At 36.8% G+C, this 24984-nt stretch overlaps 1 protein-coding gene across 1 annotated transcript; it reads right to left on the bottom strand.

The window, feature by feature from the left end:
• Window positions 1-8181: 8181 nt before the first annotated feature.
• On the bottom strand, window positions 8182-13844 carry LOC148205119 (uncharacterized). Its single transcript, XM_088109907.1, has 3 exons — window positions 12967-13844; window positions 8577-8858; window positions 8182-8494 (listed from the first exon to the last, which is right to left on the bottom strand). Exons 1-3 carry the CDS (start codon window positions 13827-13829, stop codon window positions 8182-8184), a joined length of 1458 nt encoding a protein of 485 aa, XP_087966033.1. The 5' UTR covers window positions 13830-13844.
• Between the last annotated feature and the right edge of the window lie 11140 nt (window positions 13845-24984).

Below are 24984 nucleotides of genomic sequence, written 5' to 3'. Positions count from 1 at the left end.
TTAGTCAGATATTAAATGATGATGTTAATACTGATGTTAACCTTAAGGAGGAAGGGCAAGTCATTATCACTGAAAGTGACAAGATTCTTGATGAGGAAAAATTAGAGGGAGATGAGGAAAGGGTAGAGAGAAAAGAGAAAGAAGAGTTGAGTGAGAAAAATAAAGATGAAGAAAAAGAGAAAGAAGTGGTTGAGAGAGAAGAGAGAAAGAAGATTTGTGTGAAAATAAAGAAGTTGAAAAGAAAAAGAAAAGGGAAGAAAAAAATAAAAGAAAAGAAAAAGAGAAAATTTAGGGAGAGAAAAAGGAAGAAAAAGAAGATGAGAGGAAAGAAGAAGAAATCATATGAAAAATCACATCCTCATCTAAAGAAGAATCATAGGAAGGAAAAGAAGTTCAAGTGCTTTATGGAAATCTTCAAGAAATTGGAGATTAAAGTTCCTATGATTGAGACACTGCAACAGGTTCCTGGTTTGATCAAATTTCTGAAGAAGTTCAGTAGAAAGAAGAAAAAGAAGAAGGAACTTGAACTTTATTGGGTCAAGCTAATGACGTTAAAAGAGCGCTTGCTGGGAGGCAACCCAGTGATTGACAAACTTTTGATTTTGATTTTGGTTTTGTAATTTTTAAGTTGTGGACTTTATTTTGTAATTATTTTGGAGATAGCATCTACTGAAGGATGCTAGGTGGTTAAGTATCTACTGAAGGATACTATGTTTGAAACACCTACTGATGAGTGTTGGTGGATTTTGGGTCAGGCTCGTGACGTTAAACAAGCGCTACCTGGGAGGCAACCCAGTTGATTGATTGTTTTTGTTTGTTTATTTTTAGTTAGGATTTGCATAAGCATTTTTAACATTGAATTGCAGGGAACCTATGAGAGACATGTAGGGAAGGCACGTAGGTCAAGAAAAGAAGGAGGGGAGCACTTCACGAAAGTGCCGCTGAGCGTCAATTACCGCTGAGCGGTACTATCGCAGAGGGGCTTAAGTTCCCCTTAGCGGGACCCGAGCCCATTAGGGTATTTTTATACCCCAAGCTGCGTTTTAAGGGTTTATTTTCTGGCTTCTCTCTGCACAAACACTTCCACACACATTCTCTTAGGTTTCCCACATCTTTTTACTCTTCCCTCTTTAGAAGATTTCCCTTCCACTCACTTTTATACTAGTGTGCTATCAAAGTTTGGGGTTGGAAGAGAGCATTCTAGTTTGGAAGCATTCTCATATCATCTAGCATCTCCACCCAAGTAAGTAAAATGCATTTTGTTCATTCTAGGGTTCTTGAAATTGAATGTGATTGTCAAAGCATGAATACTTAGGGGTTTTAGTTTCTATGCATGATTTGATGATATATTTGATGTTTGAACCGATTAAACTGCTTGATTATGAACTGGAAAACTGAAAATTGCATTTGGGTGGAGTTAGGACTGTTTTAAAAAGAGATTTGCAAAAATCTGCAGATCACCGCTGAGCGGCATTTACCGCTGAGCGGCACTCTGTCAGATTTGTTTTTTCTGGTTTGTTGCATGTTTGGATGTGGCACTGGTGGCGCTGAGGGGAAATTCTGGCCCTCAGCGGTGGTTTAGCTTCGAAAGGAGTTTTGTTTTGTGTTTACTAATGATTAACATCATGTTCTGTGGTTTTGGATTTATGTTTGAATGCAGGAATGGCATCCTCTTCAGGAAAGAGATTGAAAACCATGGCAACCAAGAGAAAGGAAAAGGAACCAGAGCAGCCCCATAATGGCAGGTTCCTCTCTAGGAAACATGAGAAGCACTTTAGGGTGGTTCAGGACAGGAGACTTCTAATGGAGAGAAAGGTTGGAATGATACCTAACTTTGCTCCTCAATTTGGAGAGCAAGTGTTAGGGAATGATTGGGGGAAGCTAGCCACTTATCCATCACCTGCCAACATAGCTGTGGTGAAAGAATTCTACACCAATGCAAAGAAGATTGGTGATTATCCAGCTGAGAATTATTTGGGCTATGTTAGAGGCCATGCTATCAGGTATGATCCTGACTCCATAAATAACTTTCTGGATACTGTGTGGGCTGGTGAGCAATGCCAGTTTGCTCTTAGCATGGAGGAAGGTGCTGATTATGAGGATGTGGAGAGAGTATTGTGTATACCTGGAGGACACTTCCAAAGGAATAGATCTGGCTCAGTGATTAACATTAGGAGGACAGATTTGACTCCTCTTGCAAAGTATTGGATGGCGTTTTCTCATGCCAACATTCAGCCATGTTCACATGTGTCAGATATTACTCTCAGCAGGGCACTATTCATCTACTGTGTTATCAGAAACTTGAATGTTAATATTGGGCAGGTGATAGCTGATGAGATTAGTGTGTGTGCTAACACCTCAAACAACAAAGCACCACTGGGACATCCTTCTTTGATCACTCACCTTTGCAAGCTAGCTGGGGTGGACACTTCTGTTCCACCATTTGAGAGGCCAAGAAAAGCTATAGATGAGGCCTATTACAGACAGTACTGTGGAGGTGAGGAGGCAGCCCAGCCAGTGCCACCACGCCAGGCTCGTAGAGAGAGAAGGCCAGCACAGAGCAGGACTTCTGCTGATACTCATGAGGCAGAACCATTCCAGATGAGGGACATGTATATGTCTCTTATAGGTGCTCAGTTGCAGTCCATCCACAGAGGGCAGGTGGCCACGGCTGAGATGATAGTGGGGATGTATGATACCCCTCCAGCACACAGGTGGACTATGGATGAATTCCATAATGTGGTAGCTTGGCCAGAAGAACCAGTATATGGAGGAGCTGGAGCAGCTGAAGCTTCAGCCAGAGATATGGAGGATGATGAAGCAGAGGAGGAGGATGCATTTGATGAAGATGATGATGAAGAGGAAGAGGAAGATACAGAGAGCTCGGACTGATGAGGAGCTGAGATAGCATTTACTGATGAATGCTATCATATGATTATGCTTTTATGGTTTAAGTTTTCTGAACTTATTTGTTTTTGTTTTTAGATTAGGGTTTGATGTACTCTATTGAACACCTGGTTTGTTATGATGGTTTGCTATTAACTGTGATTGTGTGATAAGTAATGCTTGATGATGCTTATTGATTGATTGATGTTGAGATGATGTGCACATTAAAATGCTTATACAGGTGATTCACAAGCTTTGTGAACAAATGCATAATATCATGATTGTGATTGTGAAATTAAGCAGGATGTGCATGTCAAATGTGAATGAGCTTATATGTGAGGTTTTGAGCTCCAGAGTTGTTATTGTTGAATGCTATTACTTTGAAAGCATGAATGACTTTGCCCAGGTTTTCTATGATTGAATCAATTGCTTGTTTTGCATCATATGATCAAAGGCCGTGTTTTTGAAACCCTTTTTATTGGCCAAATTCATAAAGTTAGCCTTCTAAAAGAGAACACGTTGTGTTCTATCCTTTGAACCCTTAGCCTTAAATATACACTGAACACCCTTGATTGAAAATCTTTACCTTGAGTTAAGTAGAAGATCTTGTGTGGTATTGTTAAATGTTCAAGTTTGGGGTTATTGGGGAAACATGAAAAAGGAAAAAGCATTGAGCTAAGAGCTAAAAAGTAAGAATATGCAAAGAAAAGAGAAGAAAAAGAAGCAAAGCTCAATGCAAATGCAAAAGCAAAGGCAAAAGAAAGTTGGGAATGAATAAGAAGATTGTGTTGTTATGATTCTCTTAACTCAAGGATTTTGTGATCCAGAAAAAAACAATTTTCTTGTTAGCCCAGCCACATTATAAGCCATTGAAAAGTCCTTGTGATGATGCATGCTTGTGAATGTATTTGATTGTGGTTAAATGAAAGGCAAAGTTGATTCATGTGACATTGTGATAGTGGAGTGAATGAGTGAAACACTTTACCTCTTATACACTTGTGTGATGAGTGAAACACTTTACCTAGTGAGGAAATATTCCATAAGCACATGAACATCCATGCTTAATTGATTGATCATTCATGAAAAATAGCATTTGTTGGAATTTAAATGACCTTGTGAACACTAAAGCATGTGCACATCTTGATTGAACTCTTGGTCATAAGTTTGAGTGAAGTTATTACTTATCTTGAAAGAGAGGATTTTTGAATGAGTGAACCATCATATGAATTGGTTGGAGATGGAGTTACATTTTATTTGCTTGAGGACAAGCAAAGTTCTAAGTTTGGGGTTGTGATAACAGTTGAAAAACTGTTATTTTCATGCTTAAAAGTGATACTAAAAGCAACCTTTAGACTTAGAAACTAGCTTGAAATCATGCATTTTGTTTATATTTTCAGAAATAAGAGAGCTGGACAGGTTTATGCTTGATTTGAGGGTTTTTGTGCAGGTTTTGAGGTGAATTTGGTGAAAGAAGTGAAGAATGAGAGAGAGGACATTAGAAAAGACAAGAAAGAGTGCAAAAAGGAGAAGTCGAAGGCACCGCTCAGCGGCAAACTACCGCTGAGCGGCACTCAAGAGGTGACGTTGGAACCGCTGAGGGGCAAATGGCCGCTGAGGGGAAGAAAGAAGACGCGTAACCACCGCTGAGCGGTAAATGGCGCTGAGCGGCACTTTTTGGGCTTGGACTTTTATAATCTTTTGTAACTCTAGATTAGTATTTAAGGGCTTGCACGTCCTTTAGTTAGTATCTTTGGCAGAAACGAGGCAAACACTCTCTCTTTCACCCCTTTGAAGGAGGATCTTGGATGCTCAGGCTACCTCTTCACCTTTATTGGGTTTATTCTTTCATACTTTCATTGTTATTCATCTAGGTTCACCATGAATATGGTGAACTAAACCTTGTATGTTTGTTGGGGAATCAATGTAATCTCTTGAAGCTCTCATATATGGATTTGTTGAATACATCTTTGAATTAAGACATATGCTTTCTTTTCATCATTAGTTAGGGTTTTTCCTCTTTGCTCAATGCTTGCATTGTTTAACTCATTCTAATGCATGATTATTGGTTTTGTTGATACGGACACGTACGGGGAAATCTAGATCCGGGGAATTTCTCCCAATATTTTACTGACAATATTATATTGGTTGCCTTAAGCTCCTGCGGTAATGAACTAATCATTAGGAATGCTAGGAATTGTATGAACTATTTGATTAGGGAGAAGCCATCTAGAATGGTACATTAGAGAGTGGCATTAACAATGATGATTTGAATGGAATTCCTAAAATATATGAGAGTGGATGAGATGAAATTGACCCCCAACAACATATTCATTCATTTAATCCATTGAAAGTGTTTATCTTTGTCTTTGCCATTGATCAATTCATGCATACATGTTTATTTTCGTCTTGCATATTAAAATTTCAATCATTGTTTTCTTAAGTCTTAGTTAATCAAGAAACCACATAACTAAACTAGGCCGTGAGTCCTTTGGGAAGAACGATACTTGGTCTTACCAAGTTTTATTACTTGAACGATTCGGTCATACTTGCCGATTGTGAAACAAGTTTGTGACATCATATTTTGGTGCTTACAAATTTGTCCATCATTGGGATAGGGTGTTAAAGCAGTCAGAATATTTAAGAACCAGAGTATAGAACTCAACCCATGTTTGTGTCTATTAATATGCACTAATATATGTCATTTCTGACGTTTCTATGGTTGTCACATTTAGGTAAAAACTGGAAAGACTAGCTTGGAGCAGATATCAAGAGTTTACGGGAATCAGGTTAGTCAACAGCTGATTTCATGTTTGTTCCTATGCATGTTCCTGTGTGTACTGTAGAATCCCTGAACAAAGATATAATTGTAGGCCTCTTTTTACCCCATTTTATAGCATAATTTTTCTGAATGCTTATCATGTTTTTCAATGTAATGTATTAAATTGCTGATCAAATTTTGGAACGAATAATAGCGGTGTTTATATCAATAATGATATATTATTCACAGAGGAGATATTTAACTAATCTGGCTTTTACATCTAGTTTCTCCTAATTATAATGGTAATGTAATACATTGAGTATAATATACATGATCACAATGCCTATGCCTAGTGAGTTCTATTCTGTTGTATAGATGTTCGGAATACTTTTATTCTGAACCTGTCTTTAGAATATGATAAATTACTAAAGTTTTGAAAATCATGTTCTAACTTGTAAGATAGGAAATAGTAAATTTTAAATATTTTATGCTACATGTCTTCATGTAAAATGAGCAGTAATAATGTATTTGATGCAGCTATAGGTAATCAACTATCTTGGGCATAATCACATCATAAAAACTAGAAGTATTGTACTCAATTGTTGATTTTCAATTTGCAGGCAGTGGTTGTTAGTATCGATCCCCGTAGAGTGTATGTAAAGGATCCTAATGATGTGCAATTGAAGACCGTAAGGGTTTCAAATCTAGGTGAAGACCTTGCTGCTTTCTTTTCCTTTATTTTATATTGTATTGCTCTGAATTATCTATATTCTTACTATTATATCTATGTGTGACATTTTTTCTGTGGTCAAATATGCAAGAGACAGATCTGATCCTTTTAAGGTGGTCTTAAAATTATCCCTACTGATTGTTTGATTTTGAAGTAGAGACTTGTTATATTTGTACTCTGTTGTCCCCTCCTTGTCACCCATTTTTCTTTGATGGAACTATTATTTGTATCATTTAAATAATATGGATATGTTATTAGATTCTGTTGTGAGTTTCCACAGCTTGATTTTAACAAATTGAGCTGTATACAGTATTTATTAGGGTATTGGGGGTTGGGGAGGAAATTTGTTCAAGACTGCAGTAGTGTATCTTGTTTCAAGCCCACTTATTAGTTTGTATTTGGCTTAATATCACTCTGCACACTCTCACAGGTCTCGTGGACTCATGCTTAGAAATGATTCTTCATTATTTAAATGTTAAATGGCTTTCTGGTAGTAAACTAAGGAAATAATGTGAAACAAAACAGCAATGATCTGTCAATGTAACTTTGTAAGTACCTAAACTACACTAACACATATCTGTCAATGATCTAATAACTGATAATTAACTTTGTAAAATTTACAAGTTCATCTCATGCAATCAGATTCAAGAAAATCAATTCTGAAATAACAATAACACATATTAATGATAATCTATGCCATCCAGCCAAATACATCGCACATATGAATGAGTTAGGATCTTATTACCTTTCCAAATGAGAGAACGAGCTAATAAAGAGTCACAATTCAGAAAAGGTAACTTCTTCTTAACCTAAAACTGAGAAATCAAACATGTGGTACATATTATCACCTTAAGAAATCAACCATGAGTCAATTATACATTTGACTAATTGATATCGTCGTTTAAATGGTTTGTAGCCAATTGAACATATTCATTGTCATTACTATAAAATTTGTCCAACTCTTGATCTTGGTATGGTTCGTTTTCATATAACTCTTCTTGTACCTCTTCTCCCATTTCATACAAATCTCTTGGCTTTACATGCACAGCAACACTCCATCCTTCATTAACCACATCATCAACATAATATACCATTTGTGCTTGAGATGCCTCAATATAAGGTTCATGTTCTTCACGGTTTCCAATATGAATAAGTCTATCAAAGTTAACACAATTAAAATTACATTGATCCTTTTTATATCCTCTCTCTCGTGTAGTATCTACCCACTTACACTTGAAAAGAACAACTTTGAATCGACCATAATAATTAAGCTCAATAATATCCTCCAACTTTCCATAATAGGATAAGTCTGCTTGCCTTAAGTTCCTATCAATCGTACTTGAAACACAAGCTGTATTAGATGTTAAAAAGATACCACTATTTTGTGTTCTCAATCCCTCATCACGAGTCAATGTTCGAAATTTGAACCCATTGATGTTGTAAGCAATAAATCTTCTAGCATTATCCAATGGACCTCGTGCTAGAAACTTCAAGTTAGTAGACATTGAATTTATTGTTTCTAGATTCATAATCTAAATAAGGAAATAATGTTAGATATAATTAAAAGAAAACTTGGTAAGTAAGAGAAAGTGTTCTATTTGATCACCCACCCGCCTTTGAAACCAATCAACAAACTCTTTAAACACTCTAGTTTCTATCTCAGTAGTTAAAGGTCGCCTTCCTCTTGATCTTCTTTTTATTAGATCTCTAAATTCACTACAAAAATTAATTACATTATATGCATAAAATACAAGAATAATGTAGTTCAATTTGTTTAACTACAAATCACACACTTAATGTAGTGTACTTACTCAACAAACGGTGTGACTATCGCACAATTTAAAAGCACGTATCGATGGGCTTGTAGCTTTTGCATATGAGTTAAAGTAAACTTTGAGGAACCTCCAACCACCTTCCCACCTAGTGGGAATATAGATGAAACAAAACACTCATTATCATCTGGGTTATCACAAACACGTCGTTGTCTATTGAACCTTGTCTCTATATCTTCAATGTATCTATAACAAAATGTAAGAGACTCTTCAGCTAAGTATCCCTCAGCTATAGAACCTTTTGGTTGTGCCTTGTTTCGTACAAAGGTCTTTAAATGACCTAATTCCCTATAATAATGATAAATAATTACATTAAATAAATTGGATACATATAATATCATACTTTGAACTAAAAGTAGTTAGCAATTACCTCTCTATAGGATACATATATCGATAATGAACTGGACCTCCAAGCTTTGCTTCCTCTACCAAATGGATAGTTAAATGAACCATAACTGTGAAGAATGATGGTGGGAATAACATCTCTAAGTGGCAAAGTGTAACCACAATACAATTTTGAAGCATTTCAAGGTCTTCAACATTTAAGCTTTTACTACAAAGGGCCTTAAAGAATGAGCAAAACTCCACCAAGGTTGCAGTGACATGGTTTGGTAACAAATTACGTATTGCTAATGGAAGTAATTGCTCCATACACTACAAGAAAAGCGTGAATTACCGAGGGTGTTTTTCCGAAGGCCTCTCGACCATCGGTAAAAGTGCTTTACCGAGGGTCAAAAAGTGAATCACCAACGGCCTTAATGAAATAACGTTACCGAAGGCCAAGAAGACCTTAGCGAGGGCTCTGTGGCCTTCGGTAAGAGCCTCGACCAATTAAACTCAGTAATTGGGGGTATTCGTGCAGGTCGTCCCCAATTTCATCAAACAGAACCCTCCCTCCCCTCTGTTGAGAACTACTGAGAATTTGGCTGTAGATTCCCATCGACCTTCCCGTGTACTCCCTTTGCCTTCCCTTTCGCTTGCTATCGTTCATTCTCTCCCTATCCCTCTACCTATCTGTTCTGTTCGGTGGCATTGTGTGCCTAGGGTTCGTCGTGGCGTTATGGGTGTTGCGGGTGGGGTGGTGGTTCGTGGTTGTGCGTGTAAGGCTTGTGCGACGGGTGGGGTGGTGATTCGTGGTCATTAGCGTCAGGAGGTCCTTGTAGTGAAGCCCAAGCTTGGCTTCCATTGAATTGGGTGTTCTGGAGTGCGAGGTAAGTTCTCTGTTTTAGAACGCTACATGAATAAATTGATTGCCTTGTTCTTTCCTACTTGTGTGCAATGTGTCCATCTAATTGGGTGTTTCCCTGTTCTTACCAATATGCGTAAGTTGTTTGCACTGTGGATATTTCTGCTTTAGTACCTTATATGTATCATGTGATAATTTGAATTGTTTGGCTTATACTTGGGTTTTGGGTTGAGACTGGGCAGGTTAGTACGTTCCATGTTTTCTTTTGAATTCCTATATGGCATTTTGTGTACTAGAACTTGTTCTGGTATTGCTGGCCTGTTAGTTTTGATTCCTCTTGATTTTGATTCGAGCTTGGAATAAGTTTTGGGATTTGTTTTTGTATTGCTGTAAGCATAGACGAAATTGGTAAATCAAGAGTATAAGAAAAATATGTCCTGAATAGGTTAAGTAATGAACAGGTTAAATAGGAATGATTGTATGGACTGAAATAAGTTAAATTGAATCTGGTTAGGCTGTAAAGGAACATGATAACACAGTAACTACATTATTCTTACTCTGTCCTACTCTATGTTAAGTAATGAACATGTGTATTAGCTAAGTGAGGGGTTCGGTTCATGATAAATCAAGATTAACAGGGGTTTGATTAAATGAAATGGGGCTGTTTTGGGAAGTAGGATAAAACTGAATGAAGTCTTATAATTGTTTCTTTTGTGGTTGTCATTAACCAGTGGCTGCACTATTAAGTCAACATTAAAACAGGTTTAGTGATTATAACTTCCATCTTCAATTGTGCAACCTCATTCTTCCTATCTTGTGTTTCCCTCCTTGCATTTTCAGTTTCAGTCAACAATTAGTTTAATTTCCAAATCATTTCCTCTGATGCACCTCTAGCTTTTGATTCTTCTACAAATGTTGGTATACTTGGAACTTAACCATTTCAACAAGATTTAAACATCAAAACAAACTTGTTTGAGCTGCTAATGGACACTAATTCAATGTAATTAAAAATCTAACTTTGCAACATTCAATTATGTAGAAAATTGACACAACCTCATCACCAATTCCGAGTTTTAGGAATTCAAATGACTAGCTAACAATAAAAAAGACTCAAAGAACTTTCAACTAACTGAACTAAGCTAGAAAAGGTGCAACTAAGTATGAAGAGACCATAAATGAACTTACAAAGAAATTTAGCACAATGAAAAACTAATAATAAGACCAAAAGAACTTCTGTGTACTTAGTTTAAACCATTAAGCTTCGTAGAATCAATTCAGGGCTCACATAATGTGTTGAACCTTTCACATTAGCATATAATACCAGAACAAAGAGAAACACACTTCACAGATTAAACTCAGAACAATTTTTTCATCAAATAGATTTCATTCAGCTTTTAACATGAGTTATGCTTGTGGCTAACAAGTTAGATTCACATTCTCACAACGTTTCTTTGGTTGACAAGTTCCACTAACATATCAATGAATCACATACTTAGTCCTGCTAAGTGTCTAGTTCTTCTATTTTGGAATCTGTCAATTTTGTTTCTTCACTGTTTCATTGCTTGTGTTCATCATTGCACCATGGAATTCTGATTTCTTAGGTTCTGATTGTGTTTATTCTTGTGTGCCAACCTTGATTTGCTTTGGTTTCCTCATTTTTACTCGGTTCATTCTGATTTGAGTCATTTTATTTTGAAATCTGTCTAGTTTTATCAAAAGTCATGTTATATTACTTGTTTAATTCTCATTCCAAGTATTCTGCTGAGTGAAATTTTCTTTTGGTGCATCTAACTGAGTGATCAATATTAAGCACACCAAAATAAGCTATGATATGCTTATACAGAGCTCGGGTGCCTAATTCACATCATCAAAATCACCTTCCTGGTTCATCCCATAAGCTGTTATAATTTCAACCAGTTAGCGACATCACAACTGAATTCTTCACTCTGATTTGAGCCATTACTAAGTGCAGACCATTTAAGCTATGATTTCCTAAAGCAAGAGCTTGGTTGTACCTTGAGAAATAGCTCAAAATTGCTGGTATAGCAGTTGGGCGATCTGCTTTATATTTGCTTAATGTTTAAAGTGTTAAAATTCTGTCTGTAGCATTTAGACCATTGGTAGCCATCTATACTGTCATTCTGCTTATTTGAGCAATTTTTGAGTGGTATGTTTGAGTCAAATACCTAGTTTGCAACCTGTTTCAATTTCTGAATAAAAGTTTGGATGGTTGAGTTGAATATATGAAGTAAAATTAGGTTTGGAACATTGCCTTTGTGAGTAATTTGAAATCTGCATGAGTTATCTTATCAAATCAGTTCTTAATCATATATCAAACTTGCTGATGTAATTTGTAATTTGAATTCTGCATCTTGTAACCTCACTTACTTTGAATGTTTATTTTGGTGGTATGATGGTTTATTTTACTGCATAATTGGCAATAGTAAGGGTTGGTTTTCGGTTTATGCTTTTTTTGTGCTATTGGAAAGCTTGAACAAGTTTAAATTGGTGTAAGAAAGTTGATATTACTGTTCATTTCTGTTCTATTTCATATGGTCTCCATAATTTAGAGTTTTGTTTGTGTAATTTTAATGTGTTGGGAGGTGTTGGCAGTAATCATTGTTCTTGCCGTAATGATGAGAAATGATATGAGTGAGATGTCCAGAACCAAATGCAGCTGCCTTATCTCCTGTGTTAATTTGCATGCTTTATTTTTATATGGTTGAGAGAGTTGTTTAACTTTTGATCAAAGTAAATGTCAAATGATTAAAAAGGTTCCAGAAAAGGGGAAAAAAATAAAAGGTTACATGGGTGTTAAGCTTTGTCATTATACTAAAGCAGGGTTGTTTTAGTGGCACAGGCTCTGTTTCAGAATTAACTATATAGTTTGATGATTCATTATTACTTTGGGTCTGTTTTACTGTTAATGTTTGTGGATTACTAGTTCATGACAACGAATTTGGCCCCACCTTTACCATTTTTTGAACTTTTTTCATTAACTTTTTGTGGCAAAGTCTTCTTTCAGACTGAGTGTTATACTATTCACAGATTCTCAGTACCCAGAGATTAAGATGTCCTTTTTTTAATTAACCTGTCTCTTTCCTGCAAATTTAATGTCTTTAACTCTGTAGGTGTAGCCTTTTATATATGTGTGTGTATAGATGAATTAAAAGTGAAAAAGGTACACCAACCAAGTAGCTTTTGTATTGGTTGCTATACCAATCAATCACCCAGAATATATAAATATATATGCATCACATTCTGCAGCAGCCCAACGCCCTATTTTTTTTTTCGCCCTTCGGAAATTACCGAAGGCTTTTGCCCTTCGGTAATTACCGAAGGCTTTTGGCCCTCGGTAATTACCGAAGGCTTTTGGCCCTCGGTAATTACCGAAGGCTTTTGGCCCTCGGTAATTACCGAAGGGCGAAAGCCCTCGGTAAATGTTAGCGACAAGGGATTTACCGAGGGCTCTTTGGCCATCGATAAGCCTTCGGTAATTACCTTTTACCGACGGTTTTGGGCTGTTTCCGAGGGCTTCTGGCCTTCGGTAAGGCCCTTCTTTTTTGTAGTGATAATAATATGGCAATCGTGACTTTTTAGTCCTGATATTTTATGTTGAACATCATCAACACATCTAGAAATGTTACTTGAGTAACCATCAGGTACTAAAACATTTTTCAAAGTTTTGAGAAACAACTTTTTCGTATCACGAGTTAGTGAAAACAAAGCAAGGTGGTATTTTCCATTATCATCTGGCCAAGGATCCTGTCTTATGCCCATTTCCTTCAAATCTTTCCTTGCATTAAGATTGTCTTTGGATTTAGGCTTTTCATTCAACAAAGTATAGATTAAATTGTCAAATACATTCTTTTCAATGTGCATGAAGTCTAAATTGTGACGTAACAAATTAGACTCCCAATATGGAAGTTCAAAGAAAATGCTTCTTTTATTCCACTGTTTAACTTCTTGTCTACATCTTTTTCCTCTACCATCCAAATGAATTCCTCTCCCAAATGTAACATTAATATTTTCCACTTGCCTAAAAATGTCAGATCCAAATAATTTTAGTGGTGGATTCCGTTCTTCAGTGCTTCCATCAAAGCGAACACGACTCAATCTAAATCTATGGTTTCTACTTAAAAAGTGACGATGTCCCATAAAACACCACTTCCTACTATGAGGAAGACGACAAGGTTCTGCATCAAAGTTACAAGTAGGGCAAGCTAAACCTGTGTGTGTGTTCCAACCAGATAAAATACCAAGGCCAGGAAAGTCACTAATTGTCCACATAAGAGCTGCTCGCTTTCTAAAAGTTTCATTCAATGAAGAATCAAAGGTCTCCACCCCATCATTCCATAGCTCACGTAACTCATCCACAAGGGGTTGTAAGTACACATCAATACTATTTCCAGGCATCTGCTTACCTGGAATGATCATGGACAGGATCAATGAAGTGTGCTTCATACAAAGCCAAGGTGGAAGATTGTACGGAATTAAAAACACTGGCCAAATACTATAAATAGAATTCATAGTGCCAAAAGGATTAAAACCATCACTGGCAAGGCCTAAGCGAACATTTCGAGGATCTAAAGCAAATTCAGGATCAAAAGGATTAAATGTCTTCCATGTCTCACCATCCCTTGGATGCCTTATAACTCCATCCTTGTTCTCTGAAGAATGCCATCTCATATGCTCTGCAGTCTTAGAGCACATAAACAATCTTTGTAATCTTGGTTTCAAAGGAAAGTAACGTAAAACTTTTGCAGGTTGCTTTTTTTTCTTCTTTGGGTTCCATCTAGATGTACCACAATGTTTGCATGTTTGCTAATCTTTTTCATCATCTCTTAAATATAACATACAATGATTCGGACATGCATCAATTTTGGTATAGTTAAGACCAAGTTTGTTGATGATTTTCTTAGCCTCATAAAAAGAAAGAGGCAACTTTGCTTCACTAAATGCATCTCTTAGCAAATCTAGGATCATAGTCATTGCCTTGTCACTTAATCCACACAAAACCTTGATATGATATAATTTGATTACAAATTCTAATTTTGTGTACTTGCTCCCATCACACAATATTTGATTTCCGTCATTGAGAAACTCATTAAATTCATTATGATTCTCCCTTGGCCTTTCATTACTAACATCATCTTCACCCAATGGTTGTGATCTGCCTGTATTAGTACCTTCTTGCCTATAATGTCCAAATGCTTCATTTATCATTGTTTCCATTGCATTTTCAAAATGAAATGCCTCTTGTAACTCATCTTCATTTATAGGAATATCTTGTCTTTGCCTTTCACCATGAAGATTCCAAATAACATAATTTATGGGAAATTGTTTTAAAATCAAGTGCTCTTCAACTATGCCTCTAGTTTGCCATTTCACAAACCCACATTTGGGGCATGAACATCGAATTGTGTCTCCAGAAGCTCCATTCTCAAAAGCAAAATCTAAGAATTTTTCTAAACCAATTAAGTATTCAACTGTATTTCAAGGCTTAATTATCCAAGACTTATCCATTCAAAAATATTCCTAAACAAAATTAAATACACTAACACATAAGAAAGAATACAATATTCATGGAAAATAAAAACAAATAATGAATTAAAAAAAATTAAACACTTTCTACTAACCTTGATAACTGTGAGATTGCAATACTTAAAAGAGAAACCTGCAACATCAATTAAGTAGTGTTTTGTTATGACAATTTCATTCCGAAATATAACAAAAAATACACAATCATATAACAAAAGATACAAAAAGTAAAAGTTGTTACTACCGGTCCTCTTTATAATAATATAGAAAATGTTTTCTCCATGTAAGGTAAAATCATATACACAAAACGTAGTTGTGAATTGTGAAAAGTATAAGGACTATATACACTAGCATAAATATATTCATTTATTTTATATATTTCATTTATTCATTTTAATTAACAACTTTGCATAATAGAAAATTGTTTTTCCAACACAAACTGTTATTGCATTCAATCCACATTATCATCCTAACAGGTGCAATCCGCTTTATCTTTCGAAGGTGCAATCCGCTTTATCTTTCGAATCACATAACGGCAGGATTCAATTTATTCAATGCTAATTAAATGCAATTAAAGCACATAAGAAAAACCAATTCAAGAAACATAACAATGTAAATTCTTGAATTGCTTTCAATCCATACATCCAGGCTACAAGTGAAAAAACTTTTCAAATTACAATTGTTTCTATTTCGTGCTAGCATATATACACTACCACTAATTAAATAATTAATTAACTTACACAAGTATTGAAACAGTGAAATTAATAATGAGAGTGGTATACCTATCTTTCCTTCCAATAAAATCCGATTACTCTTAACCAAGAATTCAATTTACTCGTTCATGAAAAAACATGATTGAGACTGAGAAGAAGATATCCCACTAAAATGCTGCACCAAATAAAAGCACAAAGGGTTGTAGAACGATGTACCTATCCACCGTGACGTTATGAGCTCCGATGTCTGCCGGTCTGCAGAACCATCGTTGCAGCTCTGTCCGCCGACTACGAATCTGAAAGAAAAAGGAAAACACTGGGCAATCTAAAGGAGAAATGAAACAAGAGGGAGAGAGAAGATGGAATGAAGGGAGAAACTAGGGTTCAGGTGGTGAAATGAAGGGAGAAATTGTCAGAAGATATTTAGAGGAAAATTAACTTTTAGAAAAATAATGGGTTTAGGCAGAGATGGGTTTTAGATATGGAGGGAATAAAATTTTAGAATTGCTAAAATGAAACTTAGTCTAAAATTTTTAGAGGGAAAAATGTAAAAGAATTAGAAAATGATGAATAAAAAATATTTTTTTATTTGAAGAGGTTATAAACCTCTCTTGAAAGGAATTAAAACTCCCACAAATATTGTCAGTTAGATAATTTAAATTAAACATCTTAAAGTATGTTAATTTGAGGGGGTTTTTTATAACCTCCCCAAAATAACCCCCTCTAAATAAGGTTTTTTTTGTAGTGTAAGGCTTAATAGCCTTTTTTGTCCCCAGATTTGCTTATTTTCTCAATTAGGTCTCCTTTTAAAAGTGTGTCAAATTGATCTTCATTTAAATTTTGCATCAGCGTCGTCCCTTCCGTTAATACACACAAACATCGTTAACTTTTTTTCTCTCTCCTGTACTCTTCTACAACGTAGCAGACCTCTACTCTTCCAAACAAAAGTAAATTCGTCCAATTTGACATATCTAGAATATAGTTTGATGAATCATTCATCAAATGCACCATCTTTTAAGTATTCGAAAATTGTTGTCTACGTTGGACGTGAAGGAGAAGGAATCATTGGTGTTATTGCCATAGCTGACACTATGCGTGAAGATGTTGAATCTACTGTAATGAGGTAAGTTTATTTTCCCGTATGTATCCTCAGAATATTCTACCCAACACAACTCATTATAGGAAAATAATACCAGTGCTGCCTGCTTCTGACCAAATGCGAAGTTGATTCACTTCACTTTCTTCAGAAAAAAATGGCAGTTTTCTTTTTGTTCTACAAGCTTAGCTTTCTTTTCAAGCTCAATACTATCATAGCGCTACACCATTTTCTACCCCACTGTGCTGTATGCCATATACTGAATTTAATATATTTCCTGCATTCATGGAAGAAGTATTTGCCAATTCAAACCTTTATCTAGTTTTATTACTTCCATGTGTGCATTTTCCGCCTGACTTTGTTGCATTTATTGGAAGGCTGAAGCAAAAGGGGATTAAAACGGTACTCTTCTCAGGAGACAGGGAAGAGGAAGTTGCAACAGTAGAAGATACAGTTGGAATTGAAAATGATTTGGTCAAAGCATCTTTGTCTCCACAATAGAAATATAGGTTTATTTCCTCTCTAAAAGTTGCCGAAAATCATGTTGCGATGGTATGTTTAGTGATGATAGCTGTAACCAAGTTCTCTTCCCCTCTCACCTGCTCTTTCTTTGTAATTTTCTTCAATAGAGAGCTAGGGTCAAAACCAAAGGTAAATATGCACTGAGCTTATAAAATGATACTGAGGTTGGTCTTAAATTTAGCACGTATTAATATTATACGTAGTTATAGAGAAATGGATTATTTTTTTTGTTTTCAAAGTTAAGATATTTATGGTTGCTATTAATTGAAGAACATGGTATGGAACAACTCCGTACCAAAATGCTTTTTATAGCATCAGGCTACGGAATTCCTCTCAACTAATGCATTCATCTACCAACGACCAGAAAAATGACATTTTTACTCACACAGTTTTCTCTCCCTTTCTCTAAGGTAGGTGATGGGATAAATAATGCACCCTCTTTGGTTGTAGCTGATGTTGGGATTGCTCTACAGAATGAAGCTCAAGAGAATGCTGCCTCGGATGTAGCATCTATTATACTTATAGGGAACAAAATTTCACATGTTATTTTTATGCCCCAAATTTTTTGTTTCACCTATATGCAATCCCCAAGCTTTTGATCTTTTTTATTTTTGACCAAATGGATGACAGATGGTGAAATTTTGAAATATTTGAAATTTTCGTTGCTTGTGGCAATTCTTAATATTTTTATCAATGCTTTCAATTTACACGATAATACAAGTACTATGCTTAAAGCATTCTTTTGTTTGATACAACAATGATGATGGCATAATGCATCCCAAGATGTTGCTATCTTCTTGGCAGGGAGAGGGGGAGCGGGTATCTAAGTAGATGGTGAAATTTTTTAAGGTTTAATTGATTCGGAGGTCCCTATTTGTGTAGTTTTTCGTCAATTAGGTTCCTGTATTTTGAAATAACTCAATTTGGTCCTTATTCATGAAAAATTGAAGCAATACAGTCCCTACCGTTAAATTCTGTGGACAGCGTCAAAATTATTGTCTGGTGACTAGATGAGGTGGCTTTTCATTTGAAAAGTACGTGGCACGTGTCATCCCTTCCCCACCCAAAATTAGGGTTTGCCAAATTGGGGAAAAAGAACTTGCGCCGTTAGGAAGTCTCTACGTGAGAGAAGGAATTTCGCTGATGGAGATAAGGTAGTCACTCACGGTGCTTGGCTGGTTGCAGGTTTGGTTGCGCGATTCGGGTTTCTTCTTCATGGCGGCACGATTCCTGGAGGGTGGTTGTTGGGTCTCTCTGTTGTTTGGTTGTCTTCTTAGGTTTTCCTTTCTTTGCAGGTGCGAGGCAAAAGCTTGTGGTGGTGGCCTCTTGCGGATGGTGACTTAGAGTTCAAAGGGTTTCTTCGAATTGGGTCTCTATGTGTGTGATGGTTGTTTGTCCTCTGGTTTTTTTGAGTGCAGGTGGTGAGGATGGCAGCACGAAGCGTCAATGGAAGATGGCCATGACTGCGCGTGAATGAAGAAGTGGCGCTGCTCATGGTGGTGGTCTGATGCAAGCTTGGAGGATGACGAGGTGTTGTTGGCGACCTCGCGATGATGATCTACGTGAGTGAGGCTCGAAGCTCGGGCGATTTTGGGTCGTGGTGGCAGAGTGATGTGGCGGCGCTGTGGTGGTTTTGCTGGAGAAGATGAAGGTGTGAGATGGTGGTTCTGCGACGGCGGGTTGGGAGTTTATGATGCGTTGGAGAGGACGGCTGCAGGCGAGGATGGCGGTGACGGCGCTTTGGGCTGCCATGGTTGACAGATGAAGAAGCTTGTGTGTTGATGGTGATGAGCGTGGTAGTCGCAGCGACTAGGGTTTTGTTTCTGCGATTCTGTGTGTAGGTTGGGGTGGCTCTACGACGGCGGCTTGGTGGTAGTGCGGTTTGAGTGGCGGCTCTGCCACGTGCTTTTCAAATGCCACCTCACCTAGTCACCTGTCAACAATTTTGACGCCGTCTACAAAATTTAACAGCAGCGATTGTATTGCTTCAAATTTTCATGAATAGGGACCAAATTGAGTTATTTCAAAATTCAAGGACCTAATTGACACAAAACTGCACAAATAGGGACCTCCGAATCAATTAAACCATTTTTTAATACTTGAAATTTTCATCAGTTGTGGCAAGTCTAAATATTTGTTCATTCCTTTGAACTTTTGCATCATGATACAAGTGACCTACTTAAACAATCATCTGTTTCATACCACAGTGATGTATCAATTTTTTTATGAATGGAGTAATTTCTTGTGTTTTAGCCTGCTAACTTTTATTACGGAAGAGAAAAGAACAAAATAGAATGGGTTGTGGGAAAAGGATGAAAAGATGGCACTAACAAGCGTTCCAGCACAAGGATGAAAAGATAACACTTACAAAAAGAAGAGAAAAGTCTACTGCATTACAGAAAAGAAGAGGAGGGAGAAAAAAAAGTTAACGCCGTTTGTGCGTATTTAACGGAAGGGACGACGTTGACGAAAAATTTACTAAATGAAGACCAATTTGACACACTTTTAAAAGGAGGGATCTAATTGAGAAAAATAAGCAAATCTGGGGACAAAAAAGGCTATTCAGACAAAAAATAATTAAAACTGATAAGCTTGAGAGAGAAATATAACAACACCCTCTTTTTCTTGTTTGTTTGAGGTGTGGAAAATGATTAAGGAAAAGATAATTGAAACTAATATGCTTGAAGAGAGAAATACACAAACAAGATTCAAGACTTTCAATATCCTACTTACCCTTTTTCTTGGAAGGAAAAGATTAATTCTTAATCAAAGTTATTAAAGTAAATTATTGTAGTGTAGTAGTGAGGAGCAGAAATAGGCAACCTCAGTTTTGAAATGTGGAGCATTTTTAGTTGCAGTTGCAATCTCAAAGCTAGTAACTTGAATGAAGCTCTTTTCAAAAACCCATTTTCCTTCAAAACAGCGTCATTGGGAAGGAAAAGATGAGTTTTCTCACTTTTTTTGTAATTTCAAAAATCCAAACAGCAAAGAACAAAGGAGAACATTATATAAAGAAAAAAACCACAAAAATAGAAAATAAAGGGTGTTAGCGAAAACAAGAGCAAACAAGTCGTATGCTCTAAGTCAGATGTTATGCTATAAGCTATTACACTGCTGCTAAACCTAGAGATATATCAACATGAGTATGTGAACCCGAAATAGCACTATATATCAGAGACAACCAAATGCATTTTAGGGCTTCAAATTTTTTGAAGCCTGAATGAGGAAAGCAAAATAAAATTTCAAATAGGATAAATTAGGTTTTAGGAAGATGGTACCTCATGTACAAATTCCTCTTTTCCTGTGGTGGACCGTGACGTTATTGGAGCTTTGTCGCTTGCTATCCCCTTCACTGGTCCACACAACACCGTTGCAACATCGTTGACATAGAGGCGGCTCTGTTGGAAGAGGAAAGAGTGATACGTTAGAGAAAATGAGAAGAAGACTGATGTGTGAGTACATGTAATTGCATTCATGTCTTAGTTTAGGTCATTTGCATGCATAATTGCATTCATTGAAGGATTTAGTCATGGATTATCTCTGTTTCGGATCATACATTGGCATTTTGTGTTTTTATTGTAGATTGATGATTCTAAGCGCCAAAATCACAATTTGGGAAGAATTGATGTACAAGATACCAAGATGAATCCAGAGAGTTCAACAACCAAGCTGTGAACAGTCTCTCAACCTGTGGAGTTACATGTGGATGTTGCTTCTAAATGGAGTTGCAAAACAGAAAGTTCAACAACTGTGCTGTGAAAGTTCCCACAATCTGTGGAGTAATCTGTGGATTCACGTAAGAAAACAGAATTAAAGCAGAGAAGAACACAGGCAGAGTGGGGAGTTTTCCATGGGCTGTGAAAGTTTCCAGGAGCAGTTATTGATCTCTTTTATGACTGATTTTAAAAGATTAAATTAAAGGAAAATTGGAGGAAGTTAGAGAAAAGGAAAACCACTCTCCTAAAAAGGAGGAATTTGTGGAAATGATGGGGGAGGAATGAAAACACGTGGAAGGGGGAGACAAAAAGGGGATTCACAGACAACAAAGGGGGCTTCTTCTTCCATTATGTAGAACTAAATTTCCTTTTGTTAGTGGATTAATTGAGTACTTTTGATTATACTTTCTGAACCTTTTCAATTGATGTTAAGTTCATTTTAATTATCCCAGTGTTCTATTTATGTTTTAATGTCTATTCTATGAGCAGTTTCATAGTTGGGAGATTGGGAATTGTTTGCGTTTATAAATAGAACAGATTAGATGCTGTCACAATTGGGAAATTGGGCCGGACTAGTTAGTTTGAATTGAGATATGATTGTTCTTTATGATCTTGTTGAATTTGTAATTGGCCTAAGGGATTGGGGATTCAAATTCAAGGGATACGTTTGCCTACTAAGGGATTAGGGGTAAACAAGCTCTAAATAAACTCAAGTGGATGATTATAATTTACACATCGATTGAAAAGGGGAGGAAATTATATGAAAAGGTATGAAATCAATTCTCTAACATGTTTTATACTATTTGAATTTCCATCACTTGTTTATGTTCATCATTCTACTTGACAATCTTTGTTGCTCAAAATTAAGTAAATTAGTAAACTAGTACTCAACTCATTCAATCCTTGAGGACGATATTTTGTTACTACAATTACGATTGGTACACTTGCCAAACGTACATCAAGGACAACGACTCTGCTGGAAGAGGAAAGAATGATACGTTGGAGGAAATGGGAAGAGGAAATGAAAGAAGGAAAAAAAGGAAGAAAGGGAATGATAAGTAGTAAGAGGGAATGAGAAAGAGTGTGAAATTTTGAGAGGGAAGAGGGAGTGGGAAATTTTGGAGACGTTAGAGGGGAAAGTTTGTAAAAAACATTAAGTATAAATTTTTTTCTGGGAAGAAATGTAAAAAATAAGAAAAATAAAGGGAAAAAGATATTATAATTTGAGGAGGTTAATAACCTCTTAAAAAAAATTAAAACCCCACTATTATTGTCATTTAGAGGATCTAACAAATTAATCCTAAATCTTGTCAATTTGTGGAAATTTTTTATAACTTCCGAAAAATAACCTCCACAAAATAACATTTTTTTGTAGTGTTGACTGTTTTTGACCTAGAATTAACATTGAGAACATCTTAAACTTCCTTTTTGTGCATAACCATAGAGGCTACGTGCTATTTGAGTTGTTTTGCATACCATGCAGATTTCACTAGTAAAAAAAATTCTTTTAACGTGCCTAATAAGTCTCGATTTTTACAAAATCGAAGTATATTAAAACGCGGTGGCATTTTTGTAATTAAGGCGAACTTATACGCCTCGGTTCACTGGGAACCGAAGCCTATGCAGTCTATTGCCTCAGTTATTTATGAAACCGAAGCATAAAGCCCTCTACAATAAGATATTATTTTGGTTTGCCTTCTAACCGAGGCTTATAGGTTATTTTGAATTTCTTTTAGCTCTTTAAGCATCGGTTAACATATGAATTGTGTTAGTAGTGTTCTTACTGCCTCGATTATTTGTTGAACTGAGGTAGTAGCTCTTTCACTAGTATTAATGAAACCTGAAAAGAGTTTACACAATTTTCTTCTTCCCCTACGACCTCCACCACCAAACGCATAGTCCTCGCGTCCTTCATTTCTCTCGCGCAAAGAAATCTCTACTTCGTAGTTTGGTTTCTCTCGTGGGTTGCTCGTTGCGTCCACCGCCGTGCCGCCACAGTTCGTCCACCACCGGCGCCTCCATTGTCTCCGGCGAAGTGCTGTCCAAGTTGGGTGACCCGTCCAATTCCCGTTGGGGTTCATCTAGGGTTTCTGACGTGTCTAGGAGAAACGGTTCCTTCGGGGCTAGGGATTCCAATTGCGAGCTTCCCCCTTCTCGCGCTGACGAGACTTATAATTGGACGGCAACAAAGAAACCTTCGGGAGGGTTTGAGAGGAAGGAGAGGGATAGAGGAGGGTTCTTCGATTCGCAGTCGCGCGTTGACGAATCGGAGTGTTGGGTTTCGAATAAGAGCTTTGTGTCGTCGGAGCGACGATTCGCCTCCAACGATGGAGGGTTTGAGAGAGAGAGAAAGAGGAATGTTATTGGGTTTGGCTCTAGCGGCGGTGCTGATTCAAATGACTAGAACAAGAAGAAGGGCGAATCCAACGTTGGTAGCGAGAGTGTTGGTGCTGGTGGAGGGAGACCAAGGCTTGTTCTGCAACCTTAGTCTTTGTCGGTGTCCAATGAACGGGGGGATGGGAATGTGGAGAAACCTAAAAGGGTTAAGGAGACAAGTGGAGGTGATGTCTTTGTGAAGAGGGGTTTTGGGTCTTCGAATGAAGGAGGACGATCCAAGATGGTTCTAAGAAGGGTGATCCAAAGAAACAGGCTTGAAAACTACTAAGGCAGTTAAGTCTGGACCTACCTTTAAGAAGAAGGCGAAGAAGATTCAAAATTCTGTAACTTTCCATAGGCCGAAGACATTGAAGAAAGACAGGAACCCTCAGTACCCTCGCATTAGTACGCCACCAAGGAACAAGCTTAATCATTATCAGATCCTGAAGTTCCCTCTTACTACTGGGTCTGCTATGAAAAAGATTGAGGACAACAACACTTTGGTTTTCATCTTCGACCTACATGCAGACAAGAAGAAGATCAAGGATGCAGTGAAGAAAATGTATGACATCTAGGCCAAGAAAGTTAACACCTTGATCAGGTAAGCATCTATGCAATGATTAATTGGTTTTGATAGTAAGAGTTTGATGACTTGCTATTGCTAATGAATTTGATAGTGTAGTGAATTTTTTATTCAACTAGTGGCATAGCATGCTGGGTTGTTTTACTACCTTTCAAAAACACTTTTATTTCAATACATTATGGCAAATATAATTCCTAGTCCTGTTTGTAGTTAGGCCTCTTTTCTGCCCTTAAGCAACTATCATGTGTCGTTCCTGTTCTCTGTTTTATGTTTTAATTACAGGTTTGGGCGTTGTTACCAGTTTGGTGCAGTGGTAACATTATTGAATTAATAATTTCATTTGTGGATTGTGGAATATTTGTACCTGTTCAATTTGTATTGCTAGTAAAGTAGGGAATTCTTTGAATTGAGAGTGTAGGATTGAGTATTCTTTATGTGTTTGAGATGCCCATTTATAGTGCACTTGTGGGAAAGTGTTTAGCTTTAGTTCACCATATAAGGAATTTCGGCTGCAATTTCTGAATTTCAACTCTGTTGCAGGCCTGATGGCGTCAAGAAGGCTTATGTCAGGTTGACCCTTGATTACGATGCATTGGATGTGGCAAACAAGATCGACATCATCTAAGTACATGGGTTTTATTAAATGTTAGGCAGTTTTATGGTGATTCTTGACGGTAACTTTTCAAAAAAGGATAGGTTCTATATTTCGAGTTTTATTATTTTGTATCTTTTGCTTCAGTTGACACTAAGTAGACACCGTGTTTCAATTTTGACTCTTAAATTGATGATTGAAATGAGCATGTTAAAATTTTATAATTTAGTGATTAGGTGACTCATTGAATGTGAGGTTAATGAGTGTCCTGGAATTGAAATAAGATGTTGAACCGACTTTCGGAGTGTGCTGGATACTAGTAAAAAATTGCATTTTTAACTCGTACATTATGCTTCGGTTTTTTCGGAACCGAAGCGTATCAGACGCGGTGGCAGGGCTGTAATTTTCAAATCATTATATGCCTCGGTTGCTAAACAACCGGTGTCTAAAAGG

The sequence above is a fragment of the Vigna umbellata genome, chromosome 1, assembly GCF_029865625.1.
Source record: "Vigna umbellata cultivar VRB3 chromosome 1, Vumbellata_1.0, whole genome shotgun sequence".
In the NCBI taxonomy this organism is placed as follows: domain Eukaryota; kingdom Viridiplantae; phylum Streptophyta; class Magnoliopsida; order Fabales; family Fabaceae; genus Vigna; species Vigna umbellata.
Note: the sequence above shows the minus strand (reverse complement) of the source record. Positions and strands in the feature narration are given on the sequence as shown.